This window comes from Catharus ustulatus, chromosome 2 (assembly GCF_009819885.2).
Source record: "Catharus ustulatus isolate bCatUst1 chromosome 2, bCatUst1.pri.v2, whole genome shotgun sequence".
NCBI classification, from domain to species: Eukaryota; Metazoa; Chordata; class Aves; order Passeriformes; family Turdidae; genus Catharus; species Catharus ustulatus.
This window is the reverse complement of record NC_046222.1, coordinates 116112260-116124289: the sequence shown is the minus strand read 5'-3', so window position 1 is coordinate 116124289 and position 12030 is coordinate 116112260. Positions and strand designations below refer to the sequence as shown.

General features: G+C 43.4%; 1 protein-coding gene across 4 annotated transcripts in view; it reads left to right on the top strand.

The window, feature by feature from the left end:
• The window catches only part of SRPX (sushi repeat containing protein X-linked), a 41683-nt gene extending 29951 nt beyond the window's left edge, over positions 1-11732 (top strand). For all 4 annotated transcript variants that reach the window (XM_033053542.2, XM_033053544.1, XM_033053543.1 and 1 more), the window contains 6 exons: positions 2818-2944; positions 4792-4913; positions 5572-5751; positions 6169-6302; positions 7596-7717; positions 10691-11732. In XM_033053542.2, the coding sequence (XP_032909433.1) occupies positions 2818-2944; positions 4792-4913; positions 5572-5751; positions 6169-6302; positions 7596-7717; positions 10691-10871 (866 nt within the window). In that variant the 3' untranslated portion in view covers positions 10872-11732. The remainder of the gene's footprint in view (positions 1-2817; positions 2945-4791; positions 4914-5571; positions 5752-6168; positions 6303-7595; positions 7718-10690) is intronic.
• The last annotated feature ends 298 nt before the right edge of the window (positions 11733-12030 follow it).

Genomic DNA, 12030 nt, shown 5'->3' with positions numbered 1-12030 from the left:
AATGGCCAGCACTTTAAAATGCTTGTAATAGCCTTTGGTGATTCATGAGTGACTCCTTGGTAGCCTTGGATTACTGTGCTCCTCTTCTAGCATGTTCTCTGTGCTGGAGTCTGTCTCACTCTCTTCTGCTTAATGATTAAAAACAGGTTTGAAAGTAAATCTGTTGTCTGAATTTTTCTTCCTTGGGATCTTGATCTTCAAATATATCCAGAGAATGCAAATGGATTGTACTTACCAGCATGGTTGCAGTGAGCTAATTTAAATTTCAGCTTAGTTCACTCTAGTTATGCCAGCAATTTTCATTACATAGTCAGTAGTCTCTTGGGAGCCTCGGGTGGAAGAAGTATTTCTATATACATAAATCTGAAGAGATAAACAAACATTGAATTTTAACTTTCCTGACTACTAAAAATTTCAGCACATAGTGAAGTCTCAGCCTACTGCTCCTGCTTCTGGGAAGCCTCTGATAAAAGCTGCAGCAGCCACCCACAAAGGAAAGTAATTTTTGGCCATCTGAAATGGCTACCAGTAATTTAAAGCATGTGGGTGGTAAAATGTTTGTGCTTAGTGGCTTGTGTGAATGATAACTTGGTTTTCCTCATAATGCCTGTGTCTCAGTCTAGGTTGGCAAATGGCTTTGGAGCCTCTCCACTGTGGCCTGATGTTCATAAAATATTTTTCAGGTTTCCTGTTATTTGGTCTTGTACAAATGTAGAAATGAGCTGCTTAGGTCTCAGCTGTTTGTGGTGTCTCTTGTTTTTGTTTGCCAAAACAGGCTTTGTCCTTCTCAGTGGTGTGGGCAGAGGAAGAAAAACAAACCTTTTAAGTTTGGAAATGATAAAATATTGTCCTTTGTATTTCCTGGCACTTTCTGAAGCTCATCTGTTTGCAGAGATGGTGTGCTTATTACAAAGGATGCTGTCTTGCAGAGTAAAGTAAGGAAGTACCTCAAGCAGCAAAGAAAAGAGGCTAAGTTAGCACTAACATTTCTTTTCTGTTCCAAAAATGCAGAGTAGTTGTTGCATATGTTTCAAGTCTCAGTTGTTGTCCAGGATTACAAGTCCCAAGTGACCCAGTAAAAGTAATATTAAGATTTAAATTGTGGTAATACCACACAGTTTGGAGAAGGTCCCTTCAAATCTTGTGTGCACACAGTTCCTATATGCAAATAGTGAGATCTGCTGTTAGCAGACTTTCCTAAGGTTATATTTTGATCTCTTGATAGGCAGGATAGAGATTTTTTTGTGGCCAGACATCACAGACATAATTGTGGCCAGACATAATTCTAACAGTATAATGATGTTTGCAATTGAGCACTTAATTGTTCAATTGCTCCTTAGTGTAATTCAGAAGTTGCAGAACTGCAGCCTGCACAGTGGCCAGGAGAGGACTGGCTGAACAGCTCACTTTCAGCTGAGGAGTGAAACTGGGGGGAGCAATGAAATACAAGGCAAAAAGGCTGCTTGATTTCTTAACTTTGATACACAGTTAGTTGCACTGTGCACAGTAGGGATGCTACTTGTGATCAGAGGCATGGGGATGGTAAGCTTTATTCATGGAAGTGTCCTGGGGATTCCACAGTTTTTGGCATTGAGTATGGCTAAAATTACTTCAGACCTGAACTAAAAGTCCTCTTGAAAACAAGGGGCTTTCCTCTAGGCTTTTATACTGCAGTGGCACTGTGTAGCATTTTTGCACTAAATTATGTGGGCTTTGCTGTGCAGCAGTGAAGATCCATGTAGGAAAGACATAAAACCTTTCAGTAGTCAAATATCTATTCATTTAAAGAGGCAAGGGGGGAAGATATATTTTTAAAAATTAGATATGTTCTAGCAGTGACTTATACAAGTCCTTACAGTTAGTGAGTATTCTGTCCTAACAAAGCAGATTGTCTCCTGTCCCCACCCTGTAAGAGGAAGGATATCCCTCATGTTGCTGAAATAATTTTGATTAAAAAAAAAAATCAATGTGCAGCTGGTTTTGGTTATCAGTCAGCTAAAAATACCAATACTCACTTGAATAATATTTTCATTAGATCTTTAATGCACTGTAACATGTATTGAAATAGATATTTCCTCTAGAAGAATGAAAAATGTCACTGTCTTTTCTTCCGGAGAGATTGCCTTTTCCTGCTGATTGTGTAACAGAGGTTGTGGTAAATGGCTGTCACCAAGCTAAGTCATCCTTTTGTCACATCCTGAGGCTGTATTGATAGGATGCTTGTCCTAGTAGTGCTGGCTACAGATGTAAGGCATTTTTGTAAGAGTTACTAGGGAAAAATCAAATGCAGCATTGATTCTCCACAGAATGGTAATTGTGCCAGGCTTCTGTTGTTTCTCATGTTGCCATTACTTCAGGAAAAATAACCAGCATGTAAAGAGTAACATGCAAAGTTACTGTGCAGAGACAGATTGATGTTCAGTGTGCTTTAAAAATGCTCTTAATCACATTAACTACTGCCCAGATGGACAAAGAAAAGAATGGAGATAAACAGAACATCCAGGCTCCTTGGGTGTGATCTTGGACATCCCTCCATGGAGGGATGGACTTCAAAGCCATCCATTTGTTGACCTTACTTTTTAACTGAACTATGTACAGAAATTTACAGTAACTACTTTTAGTTGAATTTTTTTGCATTGTGAAGGACTGATCATTGTCAGCTCTTCTCACTAAAAGGTGAGAAGTAGAAGCTCCACATGAATCCAGGGCTGAGGAGGCCAGCTGGGGGTGGTCCTGGGTTACCCTGGGAGCTGTGAAGAGAATGCACAGCTCTAGAAGATGCCCCAGTGCCCTTTTCTGTGACACTCATTTCCACAGACACTGAACCTCCGAGGATCCAGTGCCCGAGCGTGAAGGAGAAAAGCGCGGAGCCCAACAAGCTGACAGCCAGAGTGTTCTGGGACACGCCGGAGGGACGGGACACTGCCGACGGCATTCTCACGGAGTAGGTGAAAATCGCCACTTGTCTGCATTTTCTCCTTCTTACTCTTTTTGTTGGCAATGCATCAGGCCAGGAATCCTTTTCCCTTCTTTCATCCAAGATGTTTTTTTATCCCTGTCACATATCACTGCTCTATAAAAAATTACATGTTTAACTGGAAAAGCTGGCAGTTTGGAGGTGAGTTGTTCAGGAGCTGGTTACCCAGTTGTGATTATTTAGAGCTGATGGAATAAATATCACCTTTTTAGTGCACCTGTGAAGTTTTGCAGTGCTTCTTTGTGGGTCTCATAATCAAGTTTTCTTACACCAAGTTACTTTTTGTACATAGGAATGAAAGCACAGCAGTGCATAGGAGGTAACAGAAGAGGTAAGTTTGACTAGCTTAAAAAACCCAAGGTGTGTCACAAAATAATATCTGCAATCCTCTTTAGGTCTCTTCCTAAGGTAATGCTGACTATTATGTTCCAGGATTCTGCAGTTACCTTTATAGTAACATTTCTTGTTTGTAACCTTGATGGATTTAAATATTGGATTTAGGCATCACACTTCAAAATTCCTTTCTCAGTTTCTGTGGTTTCACAGTCCCGTTTTCCAGAGGAATAGGGTGTACTTCTGGTAGTACTCTGTCTCTGATTTTCCCATTTTTATCATGCAGGATTTAGGTCAGTCTCTCTGGATTATTGTAATGGTGGGAGCATGGAAATCTGTTTCTTTCAGTAAGCAAGTCGCATCATTACATTAGTGGACTGGTTAGGCTTAAAAGCTCAAAGTTGTTAAGCTTGAAGATGTTTACAGTTTCATGTGAATATAAAAAACTAATAAAAGACAATGATATTGCCCTTTATTGCTGTAACTTAATAATTTTGTAAAGAAGAATTAATTACATAATTAAATACTTAATTGCTCTTAAGATCTGATGTAACAATTTGGTGACAATTAGCAACATCAAAAATTACACCTGGTAAAGTAAAAACTTGGAAAATGTCAGAATGAAGAAATTCCTAAATCTTTTTGACAAAGGAAGGTCTGATAGGCAAAAAAATGGGAATATCCCATGTAGGCTTTGTTACATGAGTAACTGTTGTCAGCTCAAAAGAGCCAAGCTCTTGACTCAGTGGAAGGTTTTCCATAAATCACATCTCTGTTTTTAGAAAATATTGCTAAACTGTGCTCTTTTATAGAGTATGCAGTGCATTTCTTAAATGTACAGTCCTTCAGTTTCAGGAGTACAAAAGCTTTTCCATTACATGGAAACCTCTTTGTTTACATGCTCTCTGCTTCAATACTGAGATTCTGTTTTATACTTCTGAATTCTCCCATCTTGTTTGCAGGATAGGGGCAAATTCCAGGTGAAAATGCTGCTGTGGATCACTACACCCTTCTGCTGTGACACTGAATCTCACTTTCTGTTCCATTTCTGTCCATACTAACAGTCACAAATTACAATCTTATGAGCAGTTCTGAGCAAACAGATGGGAATACACCCTCACTGTAAGAGGCTGGAATTTTTTTTCTTAATGCTGACTTTTTGTTATGTGAGTGGAAGGAAGCTTGAGTTCCTCTTGAAATTATGGGCTTGGCTACCCTATGGATTGTTTTATAGGAAGGGAGCAGGCCCTGCCCACTCTAACCCCCTTCTCTCAGCAGGGTGGGCTGTAGGTAGCAAATTTAAATACTCCGCTTGCTGCTGCCCGACTTCTTCCTTTGCTTACTCTCAAGTCTTCTGTCCTGCAGCCAGGCGGACAATCCTGGCATGCCACAAACATCGCTCTTCAGGCTTTTACAGCATTGTGAGTAAATAAATGCCTTTGAATTTATGAATGTCTGTCCTGTTTTATCTCTTGGTTTAGTGTTATTTTGAAAGGCCTGCCACCAGGGTCACATTTTCCAGAAGGCGACCACAAAATCCAATATACTGTGTACGACAGAGCTGAAAACAAAGGCACTTGCAAATTTCTTGTTAAAGTCAGAGGTAAGGATGATATTTTTACCCTGGAATACAGACACTGATTTGCACTTGGCTTAGTAGGCAATTTGAAAATGTCCTCATTTCTGTATTTATCTGTGTCTGTGTATATAAACTCCTGTAGTGATTCTGAAAGGGAAAAGGTCTTGCTGAAGACCCTGGGGGCCAGGTCTGCAGCATTCCTGCACATCCAGCGAGAGCTTTGATCAGCCCTGCCTCCAGCTCCACTTCCCTCCTGCCAGCTTCTCCGTGATACATAGCCTGTGAGCTGCTGAAGCAAGGAGGTGTACGCATTTTTTTTTCAGCTGAGGCTCACATCCCTCAAGCAGGGCTGCCCTTTCACAGGTCCAAGTGTTAATCTCTGGAGTTGAATATACAGAGATGACCTGTTTACAGACCTGTATAGTTTTCAGCTTCAGCCCTTTGTGCTCCATGACCTTTTGTCACATGCATACACCTACACATCTGTTTCATTTTACGTAAGAGTGAGGGTGGGGGAGTTGAGTTTGGTTGTTTGGGGTTTTTAAGTGCATGACTAATAATACAGAAAGCAAACAGAAAAATGTCTTTGGTACTGGTACTCCACTGACCTGTGCTACCTTAATAATCAATGGTGATTCATACTGTGTCTTTCATTTTGGTTTTTTTCCCCTCTTGCTCAAAGTCAGGCGCTGTGTGAAGTTAAATGCCCCAGATAATGGCTACATCAAGTGCTCAGGTGATGGAAATAACTATGGGGCTACGTGTGAGTTCTCCTGCATTGGTGGCTATGAGCTGCAAGGAAGCCCAGCTCGAGTCTGCCAGTACAATTTGGGGTGGTCAGGAGTGGAGCCAACCTGTGCACGTAAGTGAGTATTTCACCACTCTGCCAGGAGGAATCCAACACGATGGTTCTGAGGGCAGTGAGAGTTTGGGAAGGGTGGAATACAGCTGCAGTGTCCCAGAAATAGGAAATTTAACATCATCTTTGCCTCCCCTGCCAGTTTGCACTGATGACTGAAGCCTTTACCACCTTTGACTGCTCTTCCCTGGAGTTTGTTTTAGCTTAAAGCTTTTTATAAATCGTCACATTCTGCAGTCATTCCATTGTGCAAGCTAGAACAGTCTACAGTAACATTATTGGCTTCAATGAGGCCAGCATTTCACCCGTGTCTTCTTTATTATTTTTTTCTTGTTCTTGTGTTTCTGTTGTCTAACTGTGCCTCTAGAAATAGATCTGTTTTCAGTATGCTCCATAGTTTTTGTTTTAATTTTATTCCAGCCATGAATATTAATGTGAATGTGAGGACTGCAGCTGCACTTCTGGATCAATTTTATGAGAAGCGGAGACTGCTAATTATTTCAACTCCTACTGCAGCTAACTTCTTCTACAGGATGCAGCTGGGGATGCTGCAGGTAAAACACATTGAAGGGGGATATAACTTTTTATTCTTTAAAGAAAGACACAAGAGGACAAGCTCCACTGTTTTATGTAAATCCACAAACTTCAGCTGTTGTAGCCACTGGAAGATCTGGCTCAAGCAGTCGTGATTCCAGATTAATCCTTTTCACAGGGATTTGGGTTGAAATATCCCCCCAGTCTCTCACTCAGCTCCGTTCTAGATTGTGCTGCCTCTCACCAGTCACTGAAACCCAGGCAGTTCTGGCCCTTCCATCCTTCCCAAATTAATTTGACTCATGCTCAATAATAATTCCCTATCTCAGCTGCTGAAGAAGTTTAAAATAACCCAAACCCAACCCTACATCTCTTAAGCAGCTCATGCACACTAGGCTTACAGAATTTGCAACTACAATGCAAGGAAGTGAAAATAGCCTCAGAAATAAAAAGTACATCACAACCACAAAGGACCAGAGACACAGCACAGAAATCATCCAGAGTGCTGGAAATAACAGTGGGGTGATTTGTTCCAAAACCCACAAAACTTGGTCATTTTCCTTCTTATGTGTTGTAAGTGTGATACCCTTGGGTGTTTTTTTGCTAGACTGAGGGGTAGATCTCCAAAATGTATCTGTCCTCAGGGAAAGGAAGGAAAGGAACCACTCCTGTATTCTTTCACAGCTACAAGTGTTCATATCTTGTTTTTTCTTCTCACAAGCTGTAAGGAATGCAGTATAAATAATCATTGAGATATGAATGTGATGATTTTTTTTAAACTGCTGGCTTAAGTTACAGTTGTATTTAAGGAAAAAACAAAACTAGCTGCTTTTCCCTATTAGATAAACCTGGCAAGAAAATTCAGTATATTGATCAAACTGAATTTAATGGCTACAATTTCCACTTCTTGACAGTGGGCAAATGAGTTGGCATGGAAGAAAACTTTCTGCAGTCAGCTTCTGTTTCACATAATTTGCTTTAATTGCCAAATTAGATTATTGGTACAGTACTTAATATCCTGGCATCTTTTCATGTAACTACAGAGACAAGTTGATATTTCTCCTAGGTGGTCCCTGTGTGTTGGTTTTCTTAGAGTGTGTGAGAATCTGTTACTTCACCTCACCTTGAGTCATGAAGCTCCAATTCTTTGCCATGAGAATCTGACTGTTTGCAAAATATGTTCTCAAATCAGTTTAAAACATTCAACTAAGTTAAGGAGAGGGGACTCTGTGAACACTTGCTGCACACTCCAAACATTTCCCTGTTGTCTCAGGGGTAACCAACACCTCTCTTTCCCCTCTTAACCCTCGCAGCCGGCACAGTGCGGGTTAGACCTGCGACACGTCACCGTGGTGGAGCTGGTTGGTGTCTTCCCAGCACAGATAGGAAGAATAGGAGTGAAGCTGCTGCCCCCATCACTTGCCCTGCAGCTCAGGTAAAGGAGCTCCCACTTCTGTTGTGTTTGCACCTTATCTTACAAGATGCCTTGCTTTGGATCCCTGCATTTTACTCTACAAATACACAGCTAGACACTGGAAATTAGATATTGGTGAGCACACTTGAGGATTAATTTGCTACAGCAAATTAAAACACAATAATTTCTTTGATTACTTATTTAGTATGACTATGTTCCTAGGCATGTAAGTATATTGTTGGGTGCTGGCACTTGAGACACTTCAGAGTCTGTCTGTATTTGTATTGGACTTGCTCCTTTGCAAGGACAGCCCCAAGTGGCAGAGTCAGACCATCCTCTGCACCAGGGCTGGTGGTGGTTGTGGCCAGGCCTAAAGGGGAAGCAGTGAAAGGGGAAACTCTTTGATGTCCCACATGTAGGAATGAGATGGGCAGTATTTTAAAGGGGAAATTATCTCAGCCTCCCCAGCCTGACTGCAGCATCAGCAGTTTTACTGAAGTGACTAAACTGTTTTGACTTGGGTTTAGACTGGCAGAGGAGTGGTTTCCACTTGAAAGGGAGACTTTAAGTGCCAGCATTTCCTAGGGACTGGACGTGAAAAAAAGCTAAAAGTGAAGGCCTCGTTGGCAGGAAAATAAAGAGTTGTTTAGAAAAAAAGTCAAGAAGCATTTTAGGCAACATAATCTGTGATATGCCTGAGGAAAGGGAGACTTTTTAATTATAGACAATGAAAATTGCTGACACAGCAGAGAGGGGATTTTTTAAAAGTATTTAAAAAACCTGTTCTTAATAAAAGTAAAAGGAGAGCACAAAAACACTCTTTTATTTTGTGTTTGAATAAAGACACTTTAATAAAAGTTGAAATGGTATTCTCATGGCTCTGTAGAAAATAAGTTCTCTTAACACCTCAGTCTCTGATCCCCTACAACTGTTAATGAAACTACAGTAATTTCACGAATACAAGCCGCACCAATTTGACCAAAATTTTGGTGGAAACCCGGAAGTGCGGCCAATATTCCGGGGTGGCTAATACATTAACAAAATTCTAAAAGCTGCCAACACAGAAGTGAGAGCCCGCGGCAGCCCCAAGCCAAGCTGGAGCCCGGCCGGCCCCGGCAGAGGTGGGAAAGCCTGGCAGAGGCGGGGCCAGCAGTGTGGGGGGCGGGCGGCAGAGCCTGAGCCAGCAGGGTGGGGCAGGGAGGGCGGCAGAGCCCGGGCCAGCAGGGCGGGGGAGCCTGGGAGAACTGGGGCTAGCAGTGCAGGGGAGCATGGCAGAAGCAGGAAGGCCGGCGGGTGGGGCTGCCTGGCAGCGGGGGAAGCCCAGCAGAATCGGGGCCAGCAGCGTGGGGGAGCCCGGCGGTGCGGGGGCCTACAGTGCCGGCCAGGGCGAGGAAACGCGGCGGCGGTGCAGACGGGAGGGGGCGGCCGGCGAGCCCGGCGGCAGGGCTAGCGAACGCGGCGCGGGGCGGGCGGCGAGCCCGGCGGCGGCGGCGGCAGCCCTGCCAGCAGGGCTAGGAAACGCGGCGCGGGGTGGTGCTGACGGGAGAGGGGGGCCAGCGAGCCCGGCGGCGGCGGCAGCACCACCCGGCCAGCCCCGCCGAGCCGTGGCGCTGAGCTGGGCCACCCGGCCCCGTCGGCAACCATGAGCGGGCCGAGCCTTCCTGGCCCCGCCCCGAGCCAGTAAACCCCGCTATGCCGCGATCCTGTTACTAATTGGCCAATTTGTGAAAGCTGCGCACGGATTCTCGCGACGAACGAAAGTGCGGCTAATATTCGGGGTGCGGCTTATCTATTGACAAAGACAGCAACATTGTCGAGGCACCGGAAGTACGGCTTATAATCCGTGCGGCTTGTATTCGTGAAACTACTGTACATTTCAGAAAGTGGTGTAGTATGATCTGCCCTGCACTCAGTGAGTTAGTTTTGCATTGATTTTTTCTTTTTTGTTGCTTAGTGTGTGAATTACAGCTTTCCAGTTCTGCAAGGTGCTCAAATCAATATGAAATGCACTCTTGAGAATGGAGGTGTTGTCTCAAATTGACATTTCAGTAAGCTAATGAGCACAGGTACCCCAGTTAAAACTTTGGAAAGCACTGAAGTTTAGCATTTGTATTTTTAGAAGCACTTTTTCTTAGGTGATATATGGTACAAGATGAATGTAGTTTTCTGTCATCATTGCTTAGCTTTAATCTTGATTTTAGTTTGAATTTAATGGCCATGCTCCCTAATTGTGACAAGACTATACCTAGAGGCTTGTTAGGAGGCTGAGGAAGGCCAATTTGGGTGCTTCACATCTCTCCAAAATCCCCCCAGACTGTTCTTCGTGGCAGCTTTCTCTCATTCTCTCATGGCTACCTGAATTTATTTACCCCACACTAATGATACTGAGTGCATATCTAAAGATCTTCTAATACATTTTTCCTTCAAGCAAAAGATGAACAGAGCCCCACAAACAAACTTTTGTTACTTGTGTAGCTTTTGCTGCTTGAAGAGCTTAAATGACCACTTCCACCACTTTGGAAGAAGAACTCCTCCATGATTAGCAGTGGCTTTTATTCCTCTAAAATTAGTCACAGATGATTGTTATTATTAGGTAGCAGTGAAGCAGACTCCAGTAATTTTGTCCTACTTTTTCTTACTGTGATTTTTATACCAAGGAAAGCCAAGGAAGGGAATAGTCTTACTTGTAACTCAAACACCATCACTAGGGTTTTCTTCAGGCAGTGCTCATACTACCTTTTTTGTCTAACCTTGTTTCACTCTTGTGACAGCAGTGGGCAATGGCAGAGGACAGAGCTGGGTGCAGTCACCCTGACAGTCCCCTAATGCAGAGGCAGAGTCTGCAGCCCATGCAGCCACCTGCTCTTTATCTGGCACCTTGTTAATGCTGAAACCACCTGGACTCTGTATAACCCCTGTGATCATCCCCACCTTCCTCTGCTCAGACTCGAGGCTGGTGCTGCCCTTTAACAAAACCAGTTCCTTACTTTGCAGGCTGCTGCTGAGGATCCCCCATTACAATTTCAACATCGTGGTGATGGACAAGCACGGCATGGACAAGGAGCGCTACCCTTTCCCTGCAACACCAGCTGAGCTCTTTGCCCTTATTGACAAATTCCCCTTGAGAAAAGATGAGATGAAACTGCAAGCAGAAATTGGTCAGTCATGTCCCTAATTCACCATTTCAGGGCCTGCAGTTGTTGATGAATTGTTTTTAATCCACGTAATTCTCCCCTTGGTGCTACAGAAAGCATGGCGTTTTTAATCACTGATGGGATTTTTTGTGTGTATTGGTAAATCTGTCCAGCCATGTAGCTGCTCTGCATAGAAGGGTGCACAATGCTCTTTTGTACTTTCAGTCATCTTTAGATCATAGAATGGCCTAGGTTGGAAGTGACTTTAAATGTCATTGAGTTCCAACCCTGCTGCTGTGGGCAGGGACATGTTGCACTAGACCAGGTTGCTCAGAGCCCCATCCAGCCTGGCCTTGAGCACAGCCAGGGATGGGGTATCCAGAGCTTCTCTGGGCAGCCTGTGCCAGTGCCTCACCACCTGCACAGTGAAGAATTTTCCCCTAATATCTAATCTGAACCTGTTTTCTTACAAGTCAAAGCCATTCCCCCTCGTCTGTCACTCCAGACTCTTGTAAAAAATTTCTCTCCATCTCTCCTGTAGGCTCTGTTCAGGGACTGGAAGGCTGCAATTAGGTCACCCCTAAGCCTTCTCTTTTCCAGGCTGAGCAATCCCCATTGTCTCAGCCTTTCCTCACAGGAAAGGTGCTCTGTCCCTCTGATCACCTCGGTGGCCTTCTCTGGACTTGCTCTGACAGGTTGATGTCCTTCCTCCTGCTGGGGACCCCACAGCTGGATGAATGTGGATGTAGGATTTACTGCCTAATGGAATTTCTTGTACAGAGAGTGAAGAATTGAGGCACGTTTCTGGGAGTTTATTTTGGATTTTTCATTCAGTGTAAAACTGGGGTTTCTTTCTTACTGTTTATAATTCTTTTTATTAATAAAATATTGTTTTGCAAACAGATAGTTGTCTGAAATTCCTCTTGGGGGTTCAAGTTGGTTGATTGACACAAAAGTTGGTTCAAAATATCTTTCTGCAAACCATTATAAAAGACATTAGCCTCACATTAAAAGTGTACAAGGAACCCACTGCTGCCTGTTTCACTAAAAAATCACAGACAAAAAGCATAAGCCAGTGGCATCACAAGCATTGACTTTCAGCAGCAGCAAGGAGAAAATTGGTGATAGCAGGAGCATGGAAGTTATTGCCACAGAGAATATGATGAAGGGGCAGTGATCAGTGTGGAAGATAGGCAGTAA